At 37.5% G+C, this 23910-nt stretch overlaps 2 protein-coding genes across 2 annotated transcripts in view; both read right to left on the bottom strand.

Annotated features, from left to right (window-relative positions):
- Positions 1–10517: 10517 nt before the first annotated feature.
- On the bottom strand, positions 10518–17571 carry LOC120532287 (extracellular calcium-sensing receptor-like). Its single transcript, XM_039758205.1, has 6 exons — positions 17417–17571; positions 16620–16911; positions 14269–15084; positions 13704–13931; positions 12254–12377; positions 10518–11428 (listed from the first exon to the last, which is right to left on the bottom strand). Exons 1-6 carry the CDS (start codon positions 17524–17526, stop codon positions 10518–10520), a joined length of 2481 nt encoding a protein of 826 aa, XP_039614139.1. The 5' UTR covers positions 17527–17571.
- Positions 17572–18014: 443 nt separating this feature from the next.
- Positions 18015–23910, bottom strand: part of LOC120532201 (vomeronasal type-2 receptor 1-like) — a 43122-nt gene continuing 37226 nt past the window's right edge. The window contains exon 12 of the mRNA XM_039758085.1: positions 18015–18089. Coding sequence (XP_039614019.1) covers positions 18015–18089 — 75 coding nt within the window. The remainder of the gene's footprint in view (positions 18090–23910) is intronic.

The following is a 23910-nucleotide window of genomic DNA, read 5'->3' as shown; positions in this document are numbered from 1 at the left end:
CATATTGTCAGCGAAGACCTCTCTCTACACTATATTAAAGAAAAAGGCAAGTTTCCTTTCTTTACACCTTTTTTCCTTTTATCCCCAACCAAACCCTTTCTCTCTTAACACTGCAGAGGACACAAAAATGATTTTCTTTTAATTGCTGGTAATGCCGGTAAGGCACATGTCTCTCCAGTCTATACGAGACCCACCGCGACACATATCGTCAGCGAAAACCTCTCTCTACACTATATTAAAGAAAAAGGCAAGTTTCCTTTCGTTACACCTTTATTTCCTTTTATCCCCAACCAAACCCTTTCTCTCTTAACACTGCAGAGGACACAAAATGATTTTCTTTTGCCGGTAAGGCACATTACCACAGGCAGAAATTTGGACGTTCACATAGAAAATGTAATTTCTATACCACAGCCGTCGTGTAGCGCCTTTCAAAAGGGATCAACTACCAAGAGATGTTCCATATACACTCACCTAAAGGATTATTAGGAACACCTGTCAATTTCTCATTAATGCAATTATCTAATCAACCAATCACATGGCAGTTGCTTCAATGCATTTAGGGGTGTGGTCCTGGTCAAGACAATCTCCTGAACTCCAAACTGAATGTCAGAATGGGAAAGAAAGGTAATTTAAGCAATTTTGAGCGTGGCATGGTTGTTGGTTCCAGACGGGCCAGTCTGAGTATTTCACAATCTGCTCAGTTACTGGGATTTTCACGCACAACCATTTCTAGAGTTTACAAAGAATGGTGTGAAAAGGGAAAAACATCCAGTATGCGACAGCCCTGTGGGCGAAAATGCCTTGTTGATGCTAGAGGTCAGAGGAGAATGGGCTGACTGATTCAAGCTGATAGAAGAGCAACTTTGACTGAAATAACCACTCATTACAACTGCGCTATGCAGCAAAGCATTTGTGAAGCCACAACACGCACAACCTTGAGGCGGATGGGCTACAACAGCAGAAGACCCCACCGGGTACCACTCATCTCCACTACAAATAGGAAAAAGAGGCTACAATTTGCACAAGCTCACCAAAATTGGACAGTTGAAGACTGGAAAAATGTTGCTTGGTCTGATGAGTCTCGATTTCTGTTGAGACATTCAAATGGTAGAGTCAGAATTTGGCGTAAACAGAATGAGAACATGGTTCCATCATGCCTTGTTACCACTGTGCAGGCTGGTGGTGGTGGTGTAATGGTGTGGGGGATGTTTTCTTGGCACACTTTAGGCCCTTAGTGCCAATTGGGCATCGTTTAAATGCCACGGGCTACCTGAGCATTGTTTCTGACCATGTCCATCCCTTCATGACCACCATGTACCCATCCTCTGATGGCTACTTCCAGCAGGATAATGCACCATGTCACAAAGCTCGAATCATTTCAAATTGGTTTCTTGCACATGACAATGAGTTCACTGTACTAAAATGGCCCCCACAGTCACCAGATCTCAACCCAATAGAGCCTCTTTGGGATGTGGTGGAACGGGCGGTTCGTGCCCTATCAATATGGGCCAACATTTCTAAAGAATGCTTTCAGCACCTTGTTGAATCAATGCCACGTAGAATTAAGGCAGTTCTGAAGGCGAAAGGGGGTCAAGCACCGTATTAGTATGGTGTTCCTAATAATCCTTTAGGTGAGTGTATATATATACACATATATATACCAGTGTGTATGTATGTATGTATGTATGTGTATGTATATATGTATATATTGTCACAAAGCTGAGACATACTCAAAGAAAGGTTTGGGGCAGCCACCCGTATATTCTGGTATCCTGGCTGCAAAGTCGTTTTTTATCACAATCAACAGCACTGATGTGCATACAAATGAGTCCAAAACAAGACTGAGGGAAAGGGGAAAAAGGGCAGGCTTTTAAAGGGGAAGACAGGAAGTGAGGTCATGGGAATCGGGCACGTGTTCGCCACTCATTGGATCAGGCCCGGACGTGACATCAGGGGGGCCGGCGCCGGTTAGTTCTGTCTCCATTGGTTCGGTCCCGGAAGTGATGTCACGAGAGCCAGGTGGAGTCTCCCAGGGATGGTCTACAGGGAAGTGAGAAAAAGAGTCAGTGCACTCTGCCACAGCCCGGCCTGTCTCAGAACTGCCATCACTCAAGCCCTTTAGCTGCCTCCCATGCGCGTGTGTGACAATATATATATATATATACACACACACACACACCTATCTACATTATATACTGTATACACACACATACATACATACATACATACACACACACACACACTCACACACACACATATATATAATTTGTGTGTGTGTATGTATGTATGTATGTATGTGTGTGTATATATGATGTAGATAGGTATGTATATATATATATATGTGTTTATGTAGATATGTATATATATATGAAGATATGTATGTGTATATATATATGTATATATGTATGTATATATATATATATATATATATATATATATATATATATATATATATATATATATATATTTATATATATTGTCACACACGTGCGAATAGGAGGACGTTGTGTGGACCAAGTAATGGTAATTCCACGCCAGGCCAGGGGAGGGCGGGGTGCATTAAACCTTCTCTTGCTATCTCTGCAGACCAGCCGCGGGAAAACCTATCTGAATCAAGAATGTCACTTCCAGTTCCGCCCATGAAAACGTTACTTCCAGTTCCGGCACCCAGAAGATTGTCACTTTCGGTACCGGCTCCCAGACTGATGTCAGAGAAACATCACTTTCGGTCAACCTACATTACTTCCAGTTAACATACGTCACTTCCTGTTTGACCATTTAAAACAGCCATCTTTTCAAACCTTAATCAGTTCTGTTTTGGACTCCGTACTGGCAACATCATTGCATGAACTTAAAACAATCCTTTGCAGCTAGGAATATTATACGGGTGGCTGCCCCAAACCTTTTATACATGTGTCGAGTTGCTTCATTTTACAATATATATATATATATATATATATATATATATATATATATATATGTAGACAGCAGCAATCCAAGCTGTGAGAAAACAGTAAAAAGGAGGCGTGTCAGACGTCGAGGTGCATTTTCTAATGCAGCTAGACGAAAACAACTTTGTGACGCTGCGGCCAAATACACAAAACAATCACTTTGACAATCATGTTACGTTATTTTCAAAATGTTTCCTTTTATTTTTCTTTACTTCTTTAACACACTGCTTCTCTGCTGTGAAGCGTGGGTATTTTGCTAGTATTATATAAGTCTGAAGACAACCATGAGTAAATGTTGCTTAAAACTGGTTGGGGACAAGTAGAAGGCTCAGTGAGTGCTACAGTACTGATTCAACCCAACGCCTCATGAAGTCATGAGGCAAAAGAGTAATGATGTTCTCTCTCAAACACAATTTAAAATAAAGCTTGTGATTACGGTGAACTGCCTACAGCCTCCTAAAAAACCTTATTAAACAAATAAATGTTTGCAGGTTGTGCAGAGAGCACATTGGTTGTGTTAAAAATAAACATAAACTGTTACAAAGGAAAACCATTTCTTAGCATCATATTATACACTTGCATTCAAAAGCCTCATTGAACTAGTGATAAAAATTAACAATACGTTGTTGCTGGTTCTTTGTGCTCTCTGTTGTTCAGTTACAACAATAGTGTCAGGGTCCATGTAAGGTTAAAAGAATTACCAGCTATGTTTGAGGAAATATGAATTGCAAGATATGCATTTGAAGTAAACTATAGTATGTGTCACACCTCATCAAAAGGAGGAAAAAAGTCCTGCTGTTAAGAGAGCTGATAATGAAGAGCCACAGGAGATGCAGATTTCAGAACTAAAAACATCCAAATCCATAACTGTGCCTAATGACACCAATAGAAGCACAAATGCGGCTTCACAACATCCACCTTATGAATACACATTTAACAAATAACTGAAGTAAGTTAACATTACTTTTAAACATGACCTACCGAATACATCCACAGTGCTTTATAGTATACTAGCAAAATACCCACGCTTCGCAGCGGAGAAGTAGTGTGTTAAAGAAGCAATGAAAAAGAAAAGGAAACATTTTGAAAATAACGTAACATGATTGTCAATGTAATTGTTTTGTCACTGTTGTGAGTGATGAGTGTTGCTGTCATATATATAGATTGTCACACACGTGTGCATGGGAAGCAGCTGAAGGGCTTAGAAAATACTGTTTATACATCTGCCCGGGGGGGGCGGGGTGCACTGACGCTCTTTCTGAGTTCTCTGCAGGTCTTACACGGGAAATTCCCCCAGGAGCCGCCATTTCCAGGAAGGACACATCACTTCCGGTTCCGGCCCCAAGAATGAGGTCACTTCCGGTTCCGGCCCCAAGGCTGATGTCACTTCCAGTTCCTGCCCAGAGGACGACATCATTTCCGCCCTCTGTGCTATAAAGCTCACTGCCTTTGCTTAGGCAGGCAGTTCTGTTTTGGACTCTGTTGTGTAACAACTGTTTAAAAATGCCTCAAAGACTTTTGCAGCCGGGAAACCGCATTAAACGGGTGGCTGCCCCAAACCTTTCTACGTCTCTGGTCTCCTCTTCTTACAAGATATATATATATATATATATATATTTACACACACACATAAACATATATATATATACATATCTATACATATACACATATATACATACATATATATCTACATATATACACATACATATACACACACACATAAATACATACACACATACATACATACACACACACATATATAAACATATATATACATATACATACATATCTACATATATACACACACAGCTATTTCGGATCAGTGCAATACGCTGCTTGTTAAAACGGATGACTCCGCTCTTACGTGCAAGTCTGCGTGGATATTATGAACTATCGATTTGTTCAAGTTCTATTTAAATTTTAAATAGAAGGAATTTTTATTTAGTCGACAGAAATATCTTTGGTAGGAATGGTAAAACAGACAGGAATATTATTCGTGAATAAATCAACTCAAACCTTAAACAACTTATAATATTTTGCTCTCCATAAAAATATATCCTGTCTAAATTATACAAGTTAGAAATAAAGTAAACGTTAAAAGAACAAACATTCAAATTTCTTTACTCTTATGTAATTTTATATAAAAATAAACTTAGATTTTAAATATCCCAAAAGATTTTGCTCTCCATAAAAATATATCCTGTCAAAATTATACAAATTCAAATATGAACATGCTGCATAACAAAACCTGGAAATATAAATAAAATGTGTTCCTTTCAGCAATAACAAATCAAATCATTCAGTTGTCTTTGCTCATATGTCATTTTAGAGCTGGACGCCTGGCATCTTTTTTTGGCCACAGGTTCGTTTCTGTTTGGTGTGAGGTTCTGTGTTGTGGAGATTCTCAGGATGGATTGCAGGTGCTCATCAGTGAGGCGACTCCTGTGTGCTGTTTTGTTAGTCTTTATCACTGAGAAGAGCTTCTCACACAGATATGTGCTACCAAACATGCACAAGGTTCGAGCCGCATGTAGACGGACTTTTTGTTCTTCAAAGTCACCAAAGCGCCGTGCAAACTCAGTGCAGTGCGCTCAGTTTATCAGCAAAGTGCGTGTTTGGGAACACCGTAGTGACGACTTGGTTTAACATTACTTGGCAACATGAAAGTGGGGCAAGGTGCACTGGTGCATTTGTGTCTCCCATAAAAGCAGCTTCACTTGAAATCACTTTGTGATTGTGCACGGGTTAAAACGTCCGCTGAAGTGTCAGATTCTTATTTAATTATGCTGCTTTCTGTATCTTCTGCATTGCATTCAGGTTACCCTGATGTTTTGTCTCATAGTGCCGTCTTAGATTAAATTCTGTAATTACAGCCACATTAGCTCCACAAATGAGACACACGGGTTCAGTAAACATATACTCAGCCTCCCATCGGTTTTTAAAGGCTCTATTTTCAGAATCAACTTTTCTCTTCAGCATCGTGTGAGCTAGCTTCGCAATAACTTGCAGCATCATAAGGTAGACTTGATTAACGTGGTAAGTGTTCGGCAAGGCAGCTGAAGCGCTGCATTATGGGATCTGTAGTTTATTGTGTTACCAGCGCTTCATATACCGGGCTTTAATAACAATAATACAGTATATAAAATGATCTCGGGCGGATATAATTACACCGGGCGGATGTGGCCCGCGCCCTTGAGTTTGACACATATGGACTAAATAGAACTTGAAAAGATATATTTTTCAAATGTGATCGCGCAATTCAGATAGAGTTGACGCACTACAGCCTGCATGCCTCAATAAGTCATCCTCCCTCGCTCTTACTTTTTACCGTTCATCTAATGAATACACTGAGTATGGCTTTACCAAAACAATCATTGATGGCGAATAAAGTATCCATTATTCGAGTATGTAGATCGGGATATATATATATATATATATATATATATATATATACCCGCGTATGCAGAAGTAGTGTGTTAAAAAGCTAGAAAAGAAAAGGGAACATTTTAAAAATAACGTAACATGACTGTCAATATACAGTATTTGTTTTGTGAGTGTTACTGAGTGTTGCTGTCATCAAGGATTTGATTATCATTATTTCTTTCAATCAGGTTCGTATTTGTAGGATGTGTTGTGTTCAAGTTACATTCCGTGTTTGTCAATCGTTGTAAAGATGACAGGTTTCATTCATCGATTCGTTTCTTACTGCATCAATAAACAGCTCGTCTTCTTCTTTATCTGAGACCTGACACACTGCATGCACGGTTTTTTACACTGTCTTCCTTTAGCGGGACATTGACTTTTCCAACGTGTGCTTTGTTTCCGCAGTAGTTGGATTTATGAATATGCTTGTATATATCAGACGCTTCATATTTTTGCTGCCTTTTCAATTGTGTAATTCGGTTTTGTTCAGCTCTTTGGAACTGTTGCTTTTATCTGTGCACTCGTCAGTTCACGTGAGCCGCTCGGTGTACATGCATCGAAGGTTCCCAGCTATGCTGGTGCCATCTCGTGCTATGTCCATGGCTGTATTTAATGTTACCTTAGTCCTGGCACTTAAAACTTTCTCTCGCAGTTTTGCTGAGTTTGTGTCAAACACCACCCTGACCATCTCATCTTCCTCTCCATAAGCACAGTCCTTCACCCGTGAATATTTACCCGTGGCAGTTTGCTATTGGATTGCCGCTGACGGACGGCCTTATATGGGCAGGCACTAAATTACAAACGCCAGCGGCAGCCTGTCTATGAACTTAATTTAAAGTGTAGGTTTACATCGTGCTTTGTTTCCGAAGTAGCAGAACTCATGAATATGGTTGTATATGTCACTTGCTCGCTTCTTATTGTTTCGCTGCCTTCTCAATTATATAATGCATGTTTTCTTCAGCGCTTTTTTGAGGTCTTCCTGGTTTTCTATGTACTGCGTGATTACGTGGGAGGCGTGATGATGTCACACGAAACTCCGCCCCCACGGCGTTGAAGCTCATCTCCATTACAGTAAATGGAGAAAAACTGCTTCCAGTTATGACCATTACGCGTAGAATTTCGATATAAAACCTGCCCAACTTTTGTAAGGAAGCTGTAAGGAATGAACCTGCCAAATTTCAGCCTTCCACCCACACGGGAAGTTGGAGAATTAGTGATGAGTCAGTGAGTGAGTGAGTGAGTGAGGGCTTTGCCTTTTATTAGTATAGATACAGTACATAGACAGTACAGTACTGTATATGCTGTTGTTATGCCATATAGTGCTGAAAAAGTCAAAATGACAGAAAGATAGCAGACAGAAACAAATTTTAAATGTGTGGAGCCAAATAGATAGATAGATCTTTATTGTCATTGTCACTTTTACAAAGGAACAATGCAATTGAAGGTGCAGTTGACTCAGTGTGAGGCATACGAGTTAAAAAGACAAAAAGAGAGAAAATAATAACAAACCAAATAGTAATAAAAGTACTTTACAAAATATACAAATTGCACTTGTTGACTTAAGGTCTATATTGCACATTGGGAGAATGATATGGAGCAGTTTTATTCTGAGTTCAGGGCCATGATTACTTTTGGATAAAAGCTGTTTTTAAGGCAGTTTGTCCTGGTTTTCATTGCTCTGTATCTCTTACCCGATTGCAAAAGCTGGAAGAGGCAATGACTGGGATGTGATGAATCCTGTGAAATGTCTATTACTTTTTTGCAGCATCGGGAGGTGTAGATTTGTCCCAGAGTGGGGAAGGTACAGCCAATTGTTCTCTCTGCTGTCCTGACGACCCTGTGGAGCGCTTTTCTTGCTGAGGAAGTGCAGCTGCCGTACCACACACACAGTCCGTACGTGAGCATACTCTCGATCGAACAGTGATAAAAGACAAGGAGCAGATTTTTGGGGAGATGGTTCTTTCTGAGAATTCTCAGAAAATACAGCCTCTGCTGCACCTTCTTCAGCAGCTCCTTGGTTGTTGGCGCTGGTCATCCTCCAGCCCTCTCCACACAGGCCCCGCCAATGGTGAGTTGCTGGATGTCAGTTTTGTTTTTTCTAAAGTCAATAACAAGGTCTTTCGTTTTTTGTGGTGTTGAGGAGCAGGTTATTGACTGTGCACCACTCTGACAGCCGCTTTACCTCGTCCCTGTATGCCAGCTCACCCTCCTTGCCTGAGATGAGTCTGACCACCATTGTGTCATCCGCGAACTTTATGATCTTGTTGCTATGGTGAGTGGGGACACAGTCATATGTATAGAGGGTGTAGAGGAGTGGGCTGAGCACACAACCCTACGGCGTCCCAGTGTTGAGGCTGAGAGCAGTGGATGTGTGGAGACCCAGCCTGACCCTCTGGGAACGACCAGACAGGAAGTCCAGTATCCAACTGCAGGTGAGTGATGGAAATCCCAGATCTGCCAGTTTGGACACCAGTCATTGTGTAACTCCCCTGCTGCTCCAGATGGGTCAGAGCAGCATGAAGGGCTTGGTAAGCAAATTGAGATGGGTCCAGGTCTGCTGGCAGGCAGGTGATGATATGACTCCGCACCAGCTTCTCAAAGCACTTCATGATGACAGATGTGAGTGCCACTGGGCGAAAATCATTCAGACTGTCCGTAATGGAGTAGTCTACATGTGTGCATGTCTGTCTGCCTCTTCTGTCAAAGCGTTATTCACAATGTACAAAATTAATTATTAAATTTCAGTTACCTTGGCCACTGGGCTCCTGAATTTTTCTAAGCTTCAAGTCTTTTATTCAGTTTCTTTTGCTCTCTCCCTGAAGTCTAGCGGTTTAAAGTGGACAGACTTGAATTAATGGCAGGTATTTGAGGAAGAAGCCCCATGGACATAGCATTTACAGTGGAGGATTGCGTTGTTACGCTCTACAATCTTTTTAACGAGTTGTTCCAAAATATATATTCGCATTTGAGAATCACGACTGGCCCAACAAAACTATTTCAGAATACATGTTAATAAAAATAAATTGACAAAGTCTAACACTGCTACACTATATTGTTTTCACTAAGGTCTCCTTCAGAAATGCTGTTCAGTAGATGAAGTTTAACATACTGAATACTTTGCAGATTTTTATCATAAAGGGTTTTAAATGATACCTTTTAATTTAATTGACAAATCATTTAAAAAACTGTTTATTTTTTCAGTATTATTTGACAATTTGCAGTACTATAACTTTATTAGGTTTTATTCTCCTGCTGAACTTACACTACTACAGTATATTGCTAGAAATGACAGATACGTTTTTAAAAAATATGTTACATACAATTTGCCAGCACAAGTTTTGTCCCAACATTAAAATGTTTTTGATTTTCTTTTGAATAAATACAGATATGTTAATTGACACAAAAGCCTTGCATAATAAATGATTTGGCAGAAACAATGTGGTTGATACATGTCGACTACACCATGACCTGGAATTTTATGAAAACAAGAGATCATGACATTATGTTTCCAGAATAATTCCTAATTTCATGAGAATTCAGTTGACCAGCTTTTTAGGCCAAACATCTTAACCATGGAGGAAAAAAACCCAAAAAGGAATAGGTTTTTGGTGACAATATTTGCAAGACATTTGTTGACATAGAGAAACATGGACCATTATATATTGGCAGCAGTAACATAACACATTTACCATTTTTTGAGGCTCTCTTAGACTTCTGATAAGAGTTACTTTTTATTGGGTCAGTCCTGAGGAGGACACGCTCCTTCCATAATGCTATTCTGATCGTTATCATAGGCCTAGGACTCCACCAGTAATATTTTCTTATAATTAGGTAGTAATGATTATTGCTTCTTACATGGCTGATTACTGTGTGTCTTCCAAAACTGTTAATTGCCTTTCATAAATTACTATATACTGAAACCTATGCTTTTTATCTTTATTAATGTATATTTGACACCACAACTAGTTGAGTTTAAAATCTCAGGTGGTTGAATGTTTTTTTTTTCTCTCATTGAAAATATACATAGAGAAAAATGGATTGTTGAATATTTTTATGATTTTGGTTTCAGTGCTCATAATGAACGATACTGATTTTTTGTAACTCCTCAATAGCTATTGCAAGCTAAGACTTTTTTTAACAATACTACTGATTTGTTTTCACTTTACCCATTAAGTGCCTTTTTGTGTTCTTCTCAGGTTTTAGTAATAATATATAACATTTCGGAATAAAAATACAAAAAAGCAAACTGAAACTAGAAGCCAGGATAGCAAATATTTCAATGGCAACTGTATATTTTCCGGGGGAACTAATATAGGCTGGAATAAAAGTTATCCAGACAGCACAAAATATAAGCATGCTAAATGTAATATACTTAGCCTCATTGAATTTATCGGGGAGTTTACGAGCCAGAAATGCAAGAATAAAGCAGATGAATGAAAGACATCCAATGTAACCGAGTACCGAATAAAATGCCAAGGCTGATCCTACATGGCATTCCAAAATTATTTTGTCTTTATATGATTTCATGTTTTTGTTGGGAAAAGGAGGTGAAATTATTAACCACAGAGAACATATCAGGACTTGAATGAGTGTGAAACTGCATACACTTAACCTCTGTTGACTGGGCCCAAACCATTTCATAACATTAGTGCCAGGAAAAGTAGCCTTAAATGCCATTAGCACCACTATAGTTTTTCCAAGTACACAAGAAATGCACAAGACAAATGCAATCCCAAATGCTGTGTGGCGTAACATACAGGACAATTCAGAGGGTTGACCAATGAAAGTCAAAGAACACAGGAAACAAAGCGTAAGTGAAAAAAGTAGAAGAAAACTTAATTCTGAGTTATTTGCTTTAACGATAGGTGTGTCTCTGAAGTAAAAAAAAGTAATTGCTATCGCAACTGTGATGCAAGTGCCAAGCAGTGAAAATGCTACCAGTAATGAACCCATCAGTTCACTAAACAAAAGAAACTCAGTCTCCTTCAAAATACATTGGTCTCGCAGCTCATTCGTTTTATATGTCAAAGGGCAAACAATGCAGTCAAAAGAATCTGCAAAATGAGACAAAAAGTGATAGTAATTATCCACAGAAAATATAATTTACACTAATAATTTAACACACCATACAATGTCCATTCTGGTTAATATAAATATAGTATATTAGGCTCTTGGGCAACACTGTTTTATTTCTTGATGCTCCAATGTAGTCCAAGAACATAAAGATATGTGTGTTATGTGGATTGGTATTTTTAAACTAGCCTTGTATTACTGAGTGTGATCTTTGATAAACTTATGCCTCATGCACAATTGATTCATGCCTTGTGTCTGATACTGCTGGGATGGATTTCATCTCACCAAGTTTCCCAAGTGTAACTTTACCTCCTTCTGCTCTTTGAATAAAGGTCAAAATCTTGTTGATGAATACTTTAGTATCTCTGTTCCTGTGTTAAGTCTGAGAAATTCACAAAAGATGACTTGTATTGATATACTACAGAAGATACAACAATGTGTTCTTTTATGTTTTCCATTGCAAGGGAAACTTTTTTGCTATTAATTGATTTTCTCAAGAGAAGGAAGTTTTTCTTCCAGTATTCGGAATAATATACTATGAAAAAGATGAAGGTGTGGTGTTTCCTGTATAATGAGCTAATTTCCTATTAAAAAAAAACTGTTCAAAATATTTAGGTGAAAGAAATATGCAGTACCCAGGCAGGAACAGGAATACCAGGCAGGAACAGGAATACCACTAGGGGAATGGCTATTACACTTTTGGAACCCATATTCAGCTATATGTAGCTGCTCTATAACATGAATAAGAACTGATTTCAATTGTTTTGTAGGTTTTATTTGATTTATTTTTATTCTCTTTAACTCACCTGTGACATTACTGATTTCTCCTTCAGCACAGGGTATGCAGTCAAAACAGCAAATAGGCCTTCCCTTCTGTGCAGCCTTGCGAGTGCCTACTGGGCAACTTTCACTGCATACTGATTTTGGTACCTTGCAAAAAATGGAATATGGTCTAAATTAAAGTAAATTTTGGTCTTGGGATTTTGTACTTTATTAATTTTTGTATAGATTAAATGGTCAGTGTGATTAAGTGAAAGATCATTTGTGATACACCACAAACTTTGAATGTTCTTTTTACTTTGGCTATGATGGGACAGTTTGATTGTGTTGTGTAGCTGTAACTCCTGAAACAATATAAGTTTACACACTATTCACATTGAAATATACTGTAAATTTTATTTAATCTTTAAAATGATTAATCACGTTTACCTTCTGTATATACCCCTTTTTTAAGTCAGCTGATCATGTGACAGCAGTTGTTTCAAAAACATATCCAGAGTCTGAGGTTTACAATGGTTGACCGATGGTGTATTATGCAGCTATTACTGTAGATACTTACTTTATGTGATTACCATAAAATGCACAGAATTATATTAAACTATTGCTATTTGTAGTAAATATTATTTTTACATACATATTTCATATATTAATGCTTTATTAGAGTATTATGCATACTTTATAATACATTAGCAAAACATGCATAAAATACAATACTATTGAATTGTGTATAGTAAATGCACAAATGCCTAAAAATTATATAATGAATGTCCCACAACATTTTTGATAAATTATGTTGTAGCAGCAATTTCCAGAATATTTTAAAAAACAAAATAATTGTGATTAGTTTTTGTTAAGCATTGTTTACTAATGATGGCATATTTGTTGGCATTGAAGGCATTTTGTATCCTTGTACCAGTGTGTACTTTCTATTGTCATTCATTGAGATTTAAGAAGCATTGTTTATAAGAAAACTCTTTTAATTACACAAGCTTTTCCTGCTCTCAAACAGTTGCATTATAACTTGCATGAGAAAGAACAAGTAACGTTTCAAATAACCAAGTCAACTGAGAGGGAAGTTATAGAACTCAGCAATATCAGCAACAGTTGTTTCATCTATTCATCCATCTGTCCCATCCATTTTACAAACCAGATTATACAAATCACAGTCCTGGGATCAATACAGAGTCCTAATTATATTTAAATATACAGAGTAAAAAAATATTGGGTGGTTTATGCATTGAAAGAATAAATGCATTAATTGGAAAATACTTTAATGGTTAATCATAATTAATTGATATCCAATTAAAGCAAGAATTGGTTTGAACAAAAAAATTTAATTTTCAGGGAGCCTGCAAGAATTAAGCTGCTTAATATAAATTAATTTAGTGCCATGCTGGTTAAAGGTTTCTGGATAAGGAGTTATGAACTGTATGCAGAATTAGTTAATTGTATTTTTTTAATAACATGAATTATTACCTTAGTCTTATTACCTGCCCATACTATACTGTTATTGTTCATTATGAACTGCTGTTCTTGTGGCAAAGATGCATCATAGAAACCAACTGTTACAAATTTGATGGTACCATCTTCATTATGGTGCCAATTAATTAATTCATATCTTGCAGAAGGGTCACCGTTTTCATCAAAATACACCTTTTCCCCATTTTTGGTAGTGAAGTTAACTGTTTTCAGATGCTGCAAAACCTTAAGAATGAGAAGAAATTAATGAAGTAAAAGTAGGCTTACTCAATCAGTCAGTCATTTTCTAACCCCATTATTTCTATACAGGGTCGTGGGTGGTGCTTGAGTCTGTCCCATCTAACATAGCACACCAGTCCATCACAGGGTGAACACACAGTAGGGCTAATTTTGTGTCTCCAATTCATCTAATCATAGCACCCGGAAGGAACCTTCGCAGCCATGGGGAGACCCAGGACACGAACCCTGGTCTCCTAACTGCGAGTCAGCAGCACTAACACTGTGCCGCTCTTAAAAGTAGGCTTATTTATATAGAATTACAGTATTAACCATCTTACTGTACCTGGAAGGGATCGATTCTTAGCTGGTTTGCACATGTGATGTTTAAAATATGTTCCAGTGCACTTTGGCACTTAATTATATTCTGTATTGAGTGAGCCACAGAATACACAGCTTTATATACATTGTTGGTGATTCTGAGTTCCGAGACATCTGTGTAGTCATTATTTACATTTTCTAATTGTTCAGATCCTGTACATAAATTAGTTCCTCCAGGCTTGTCTTTACTATTTAAGGAGCAACTAAATGTGTTTTCCCATAACTCATTTAAACCATTGTTTTCAGAGGTTGCAGATGGGCGTACATTAAGTAAAAATTCCCTAAGGCCAGGTATAACCGCATTGCTAATAGCAAATCCAACTGCACCACCCAGAATCTGGTAGCTTTCACCTGTTGCAAGAGTGCTAGCAGATATCCAGGCTTCAGTGCCTATCCACTGCAGACCAGTCACCCTCTGAATAAACAACTCTTTCATTAGCATTTCCATGTCCATAAAATAGGCAAATGCAACAATGACCTTTGATGTGGACGCTTTTATTATGTCTACAACTCTGAGAAAGTTGTCTCTTGGGTTTGTTCGGTAAATGGTTTCTGAATATTCAATGCAAATTCCCTGTTGTTGTGCAGCCTGCACAAATGTGGCCATACCAAAGTTCCCATAATCATTATCACTTCGGATTGCACCAACCCAAGTCCATCCAAAGTGCTTGACCAACTGGGCTAGAGCTCTGCTCTGATAGTAGTCACTTGGTATTGTCCTGGAAAAGGTTGGAAACTCCTTTTTGTTGCTAAGGCAAGCACAGGTTGCAAAATGACTTACCTAAAGTAAATAAAAAAGAATAAAAACCAACAGCTTCATCATAACTCTTTTTAAGTACATGTTAACATTTAATATTAACGATGAAAAAAGCATAAATGTGTATATTTAATTGCATTGAACAAATTAAAGGCAGAACACCTTACACAAATTAAATACACAATTATTTTCTAATTATACTGTATCTTAATCTATGTATTTTAATATATGTTACAAAATACTTGAAGAATTAGTGTATTACAGTATCTTGCAATATACTGAAATATATTGTAAAATATGTAGATTTATACTTTATAGATTTATGTATGTATATTACAATATATTTTCCAAAATCTAAAAATATATATTTTTTATATTTTACAGTACTAGGGCTAATATAGTGTAAGATACATTTTAGAAACTATTACAATATATTTTTAAATATACTATACTGTATAATATATTTTCAGGTTTATATTTCAAGTTATATTGCAGTTTTGTTTTGTTTTCTGTTTAATATATAAACCTGGCACTGAAAATATCATCAAAGAGATGTCTCACACAGTGTTTCTTATATTGGGACATGTTTTGGAACCAATCAGAATGTGATACAGCACAAATTATAACCTGAATATTAACCTACTACCAGTAAGTAATAAGATTGGAAACTGAAGTCTACTTAGCTTCAATTGAAATGAGTTACACCAAGTTGAAAATAAATTGATCTAATTAGGAAGACAGTGTTTAGCTTTTTCAAAGTAAAAAGATAAGGCATGAATGATCTGCCATTGACCTGGACACACAATATATTGCATGTCTTAATATATTGGGAAATGTTTTTGATAAAATACAGTATATTGAGGGAAATATGGTTTCTTACATTTAGGTTATTCTCCTGTACTGAGAAGAGGCTCCTGTTCTGTAATACTTTAGAACTGGATTAACAAGGTTCAGTAGATGCATAGTCGCATATTAACCTAAACTGCTTGTATTTTGGAAGAAAACCTGAAAAGGCACAGGGAGAATAAGTAAACTCTGTAAATACATTAATTAGGCTGAGAATTGACCCCAGTCTTTTAGAGCTAGAGACAGCAAAACAGCATACGAGTGAATTTCAAAATAGTTGTAAAACATAGCACTTAAGTAACAGAAAATGACATTAGGACAACAGTGTGCAAACATACGTCCTTTTATCCATCCATTTTCTGACTTGATCATTCCAATTAATGATCGTAATGATTAGTAATACATACACATTACAAATATGCTGATAATTGAATAATTCTTAAATGTGAACTTTTAGCTCATTTCCTATTAGCAGTTAATAAACAGAGACAAAAATGTAAACCTTCTTAACTGAAAATAGACATATTATTTTGTGTTTATTTAATTTGTTGTTAGCCCACTTTGCAGTATTCTTTGCTTTACATTTTAATCAGGTACTATAAAACCTTGTTTCGGAATATTATAATTTCTTGTCAATAGTTTTTACATTTGAAATTAAATGTTCTATGTAAAATATTGATCAGTTCATTTTAAAATAGAGTATAATATCTCACCAGTGGTATGTTAAATGATCTAATTGTTGTGGCTACACCGATGCTCTGAGGTGATTCAGATACTCCTATGATTGCAACAGTGGATGGTTTAGTACAAGAGGTGTCAAGTGAAACTTCTTCATCCTGTCCATTCATTAATGCCATAGCCGCTTTTATAACCATATGTATTGATCCACATCCGTCAAATAACTTATATCCCAGGGCAACATTTGGAAGTATATCTGTTCTGTTATTTATTTCTTCAATGGCAAAAACCATTGTTTGAGCATATTGGAATTCTTTGAGATTTAAGCTGTTAGAGAAAACATAGCAATAAATAGAGCATGACATAAATTACTAATAAGAAAACAATTTACTTTTTACAAACAAATATTTTATTTTCTGTTGTTTAGATTCAAGTAATTTATTAAATATTTCAAACTTAAAAAAATCTGAATATTCTTTTAAATAATTAGCTTTTAAACCTTATTTAGAATCACATTTGTCGATTTATCCATTTCATGACCACACTTAATCCAGTTCAAGATCACAGTATCCCATACAGATCATTTTGCTTAATAAATCTTTAATTAAATAAATATTCACAAGCATGGTACCCTTCCCAAAAAGATGATCATTTAAATATTCAAACTAATTTTTTTGTGTTTTTTATATTTCTGGTTCATGTCACAGTAACTTCACAGTATAACACAGTAATATCCCTAAAGTTTTCTTCTCGATTAATCTAAAAGACAAAGTACATACATCCTCATAATAACGTAAATAAATGACTCTGATTACTTGAGGTTTTTGCTTACCCTTTGCATTGTGCTGGATTTGGCATTGTTTTAAAAGACTGTTTTTCAGCCATAAGTCCATGAAACAAAAATATGCCACCCAGTATTATATCTCCATCCTTTGCAAACATTGGATATTCCCGTCTTCCTCGTAGTTTGCAAACAGGTCCTTCTACCCTTGTCAATGTGACAGTTAAAACAGCAGCCAGGAATAGCATTTCACTAATTCTGTCTCTGTTTTAATGCTGTGCCTGTTTTTTCCCTTATATATATAGACAGTATGCTATGACAGGAAGCTTAATCAAATATCTTAAAAGCAATAATTCTCAAGGGCTTTAAAAGATGCTGTCATAAGTTTGTCTACCAAATTAGAATTACTTATATTCCCTCTAATATCAAGGAACCATTCACGTAATTTTGTTATTCCAGCTGCTTATTCTAATTATGTTGTGTTAAATTACTGTATTAGAGCAGTTTTCCTTTATCAAATCTCATGTGTCGCTCACTCATCCAAAAAATGCTATAGTGCTTAAAGCATAATAAACAGTATTATTCTAAATTAAAATCAGAAGACATTTCTTAAAATTAAAAACAAACCTGTTTTGGTTAGAGATAAAATTTAGAGAATGTCATGTCCATTAACAACTAGTTGTCTTTTAAACAATGATTTACAGCCACTACATGTTTTAAGTGTCTGAACAAAGATAAAGAAAAATAAAGTTGTAAAAATATACTGTATATGTATATGAAATGCAAAAATCCATTTATGATTTAAGTATTACTGCAAGGTTGATGTCTAAACAGTTTATTGCATTATAAAATTGGTAATGTATTTATTGTTGTCCACAACCAGCTTAAAATAAGGTCATGCTTATGTGAGTTCACCAAAAATAAATCAGTCTTTACAATGTTACAGTTAAATACAATACATATTTTTGTTGTCTTATCACAAACTTATGTGATAATATTAACATTTGTGGGTGACAGAAGTCACAAAATTATCATTTTGGTCAGGCAGCTTTGTTATTTTATGATTCTTAATTATGTTTTTTAGTTTGTTGTCCTGTATACTTTCCTGAATCAAAATATTAAAAGAACACCATGTATTGCCAACAGTATTCCAAAAGCTTTATTAGAAATCAAACACAAGAGGAAAATTGATTTTGCATTCTTAAGCAAAAATCATCTCTTAGTTCTCTTTGTCCATGAGTGATCATTCACACCAGACACCTCTTTCTACTTGGCTATTGGATGTAATGTACTGTAATTACTGTAATACCAGCATAGGAGAGACATCCTCACTCACAATTACAGCAACGCAGGTGAGCAGAGAGCTGCGGACACTTCATGCCAGCAAAGCAGCGGGTCCAGATGGAGTATCGCCATGACTGCTGAAGGCCTGTGCGCTGGAACTGGGGAGTCCTCTACAGCGCATCTTCAACCTTAAGCTTGGAACAGGGGACAGTCCAGAGGCTTTGGAAAACATTTTGTATCACCCCAGTCCCAAAGGTATCACGTCCTAGTGAGCTGAATGACTTCCAGCCTGTTGCTCTGACATCACATGTGATGAAGACCATGGAGCGGCTGCTGCTTCAACACCTGAGGCCACAGGTCCGCCACGCCCTCGATCCACTGCAGTTCGCATACCAGGAGAAGGTGGGAGCGGAGGATGCCATCATCTATATGCTACACCAATCCCTCTCCCACTTGGACAGAGGCAGTGGTGCTGTTACAATTATGTTTTTGGACTTCTCTAGCGCCTTCAACACCATCCAACCTCTGCTCCTTAGGGACAAACTGACAGAGATGGGAGTAGATTCACACCTGGTGGCATGGATTGTGGACTATCTTACAGACAGACCTCAGTATGTGCGTCTCGGGAACTGCAGGTCTGACATTGTGTTCAGCAACACAGGAGCACCGCAAGGGACTGTACTTTCTCCGGTCCTGTTCAGCCTATATACATCAGGCTTCCAATATGATTCGGAGTCCTGCCACGTGCAAAGGTTCGCTGGTGACACTGCTATTGTGGGCTGCATCAGGAGTGGGCAGGAGGAGGAGTATAGGAAGCTAATCAAAGACTTTGTTAAATGGTGCGACTCAAACCACTTACACCTGAACACCAGCAAGACCAAGGAACTGGTAGTGGATTTTAGGAGGCCAAGGCCCCTCATGGACCCTGTGATCATCAGAGGTGACTGTGTGCAGAGGGTGAAGACCTATAAATACCTGGGAGTGCAGCTGGATGATAAATTGGACTGGACTGCGAATACTGATGCTCTGTGTAAGAAAGGTCAGAGCCGACTATACTTCCTTAGAAGGTTGGCGTCCTTCAACATCTGCAATAAGATGTTGCAGATGTTCTACCAGACGGTTGTGGCGAATGCCCTCTGCTACACAGTGGTGTGCTGGGGAGGCAGCATAAAGATGAAGGACGCCTCACACCTGGGCAAACTTGTTAGGAAGGCAGGCTGTATTGTAGGAATGAAGCTGGACAGTTTAACATATGTGGCAGATTGACGGGTGCTAAGCAAGCTCCTGTCAATCATGGAGAATTCACTGCATCCACTTAACAGTGTCATCTCTAGGCAGAGGAGTAGCTTCAGCCACAGACTGCTGAAGTTATTGTCTGTTTTTACATGCATTTTTATTACTCTTTAATTTAATATTGTCTCTTTTTTTGTATCAGTATACTGCTGTTGGATTATATGAATTTCCCCTTGGGATTAATAGAGTATCTATCTATCTATCTATCTATCTATCTATCTATCTATCTATCTATCTATCTATCTATCTATCTATCTATCTATCTATCTAATTTTGTCTTTTTATGTACTTCTTATAAATCACAAAAGGGTGAATTTTCCTTAAAAGACCACAATTAGACATTTTTCCAAAGGCCTCATCTATCAGACACATTCAGTAAAGTAACCAATAAACCATAAATGAGAAAAAGCTAACAGCTGTATCTAATGGCAAGCCAAATTAACATTTAGAGATATCTCAAAATGAATTTCAGATATCTTAAAATGTAAATTACTTTTTAAGATATCTAAAACTCACTTTGAGATATCTTAAAATAAGTTGCTTTACATTTTATGATATCTGCAATACATTTTGTGATATCTCAAATGCATTTCAAGATATCTCAAATATATTTTCAGACATCTTAAATTTACCTTCTTATGCATTTTAAGATATCTTAAATGTATTTCAAGATATCTCAAAATCATCCATCCATTATCCAACCCGCTATATCCTAACTACCGGGTCACGGGGGTCTGTTGGAGCCAATCCCAGCCAACACAGGGTACAAGGCAGAAACAAATCCCAGGCAGGGCGCCAGCCCACCACAGGGCACACACACACACTAGGGACAATTCAGAATCACCAATGCACCTAACCTGCATGTCTTTGTACTGTGGGAGGAAACCAGAGTACCCCCATGCAGACACGGGGAGAACATGCAAACTCCACGCAGGGTGAACCTGGGAAGCGAACCCGAGTCTCATAACTGTGAGGCAGAAGTACTACCCACTGCGCCACCATGCCACCGTGCCACCATCTCAAAATCATTTCCTGTAAAACTGCCTATTCTTTCAACAGGATCTTGTAATATACTGTATTTCAGTATATATCTCCAAATGTTAATTTGGCTTGCTATAGTATCCCCTTTTTCACTTCAAAAGCTGTGCAGTTTTCTGCTGTTTTCCACTTGTGTCTTCAAGAATATATGTTTTTATTTTCCATATTCAACTCACAAATTTAAAGCTAATGGTCCATGGTTTCATGCTGAAGGCTCCCCACCAGATAATAAAAGATGATTAAACACCAATACTTCTGGATAATGAAAGTAGAATGCAGTTTTTTATTGATCTAGTGAAGCAAACAGTAGACATCTCTAAGAAAGCTGTTATGGTAAGAATATGGAAACCAGAGAGAATGTGGTTTTTCACATCGGCAAATGGTTTCAAGAACAGTAGTAATGAATTAAGCAACTAAGTTTTGTTTCATAGGCAGTTTCACAAAATTGCCCCCAGAATTTGATTTCCATGCAGTTTTCACAATTGTAAAACACATAGCTCACTAAAATGAGAAAGCAGAGATATACCATATTATTCTCTAAGGGTTATTCTTCTGCTGCTGCCTCTTTTCTCTGCCACTCACCAGGGCCCCCACAATCTTCCTAGTCTTGCCCTCTCATCTGCCTCATGCACTGCCTGCCTGCACATTCATGACACTGGTTCCACCTCATACCGCTCATTAGCAATCAGCGTTTTAATATATATATATTACAGTAGTAAGAACATAGCTTTCGGTTAATGATAAAGAAATGCAGTGATGAATTGTACTTGCTTCTGCATCTAAGCAACTAAAATATATTGCAAGTAGTTGTTTTGGAAACATTAACATTCTTTTTAAAGAATTTTAATGCCTTTAGTGTTGTAAAGGCTAATCTAAAATTACTGTATACATTACCTTTTATTCTGTGTTGTGCATACTGGCAAATCAGTTGCACAGCAGATATGACACTAATTAGTGCTGCTGCATTTGAATCCCAAGCAGCAGTCATGGTGTAAAGCTTGTAAAGTGGGTTTTCCTACCACTTTCACAAAGCTAGGCATACTATATTAAACTAGTGGCTCACATCTTCCGCATAGTCTTACTGGGAATGCCTTTTTTATAGTTTAACTTCTTTCCATTCAAAACTTTTATTATGGTTTCAATGAAAGTTATGTAGTGTGGTTGAATATGGCTTTTATTTAACACATGTAACAAAATAAGAAACAGGAGAAACAGATCAAATATTGGGGGAATTCCCCATATAATGACGGCAATCCAGAGAGATCTTGAAACAACATTCAAAATTAATAAAAACAGACATTTGACATCAAGATGATCATCCACGGGTCTTTCATGTACAAATGACAGGAAATTACAGCAATGCAGGAAACAGAATTGAATCAGGGAGGAAATGATGTTGGTGGTGTGGGACGGAAATGATCTCTTTGTCAGCAACCAGAAGTGACATCATTGATATGGAGCTGGAAGTGAAGTCATCAAACAGGGACCAGAGTTGGAGTCTGCAGGGAAGAAGCAGGAAGTGGTACTATTGCTTGTGTTTTGAGGTAGGAATGTGTTTGTTAATCTTCTGTTTTTCTGTTGTGAGAAGAGAAAGGCATTAGCACTCCGTTCCAAACCTCTACCTTTTGTTCTTTCATGCTCTTTTAGGACCTTTGGCTGCCCCCTAAGTGCGTGTGTGTGACACATGTCAGCGTAAATATAAAATGGAGCTTGCCTTGTGCCATAAACATGGTGGGTCTGTGGGAAGCAAAATATTAGAAGCTGCAACATATATAGTAAAACAATAGCAACAATAAAAATATTAAATAAAAAATAAAAATAAAATTAAATGATCAATACTGCAAGAAGATTAGTTGCTATGAATTTCTGTTGGTGTTACATCCTTACACATAACAAGGTAAATACAAGTAAACAACACAATTTACAATACATCACAACATTATTTATAGTATTAAGACAAAAAACAGTATGTATATCGCACAAAACACAAATATATAAAACAGTACAGTAAAGCAGAAGTCACCTCTGCCCAGTAGTTCAAATTCAAGTTCAAGTTCAAAGTTTATTGTCATGTGCACAGTAAGGAAACAGGTTTCCCTGTACAATGAAATTCTTTCTTTGCTCTCCACACCAAATGACATAACCAACATATACAGATAAACATAAATAATAAGTAGCAGATAGATAAGTAACAGAGGCAGCATAAAGTATAAAAACAGAATAGAAGTATAAAGTGTAATTGTGCAGGTAGGGGTGTGATGGACAAGTCAAATACAGTTATGTGAGGTAGATAGAATGAGGTGAACCATGGTTATAAACTCCAGTTAGTTATTTAGGAGTCTAATGGCCTTGGGAAAGAAAGAAGTCCTGGAAGTGCTGCATTTCATACTTCTATACCTCCTGCCTGAGGGTAGAAGTGTGAACAGTTCGTGTTGGGGTGGGTGGGGTCCCTGAGGATCGGGGGTGGGTGGGGTCCCTGAGGATCGAGGCAGTTCTCCTGCAGACTCTGCAGTTGTAGATGCTCTGCAGAGAGGGCAGTGGGGTCCTGGTGATCTTCTCAGCAGTCTTTACCACTCTCTGCAGGTGTTTGCGGTCCATAGCAGTAGTGTTGCCATACCACACGGTGATGTAGCTGGTCAAGATGCTCTCAACAATGCAGCTGTAGAAGTTGCCGAAGATCTTAGTCGACATACCAAACTTCCTCAGTCTCTTCAGAAAGTACAGCCGCTGTTGAGCCCTCTTGACCAGCTGTGTGGTGTTAAGTGTCCAAGTGAGTTCTTCACTGATGTAGACACCCAGGTATTTAATGCTGCTCACCCTCTCCACTTCAAGCCCTCGTATTAACAGTGGCCGGTGAGATCTCCTCTCCTTCCTCATGTCCACTATCATATCCTTCGTCTTGTCTGTGTTGAGGGTGAGGTTGTTGTCCT

Source organism: Polypterus senegalus, chromosome 1 (genome assembly GCF_016835505.1).
Source record: "Polypterus senegalus isolate Bchr_013 chromosome 1, ASM1683550v1, whole genome shotgun sequence".
Classification (NCBI taxonomy): domain Eukaryota; kingdom Metazoa; phylum Chordata; class Cladistia; order Polypteriformes; family Polypteridae; genus Polypterus; species Polypterus senegalus.
The sequence above is the reverse complement of the archived record's forward strand: the minus strand, read 5'-3'. Positions and strand labels throughout refer to the sequence as shown.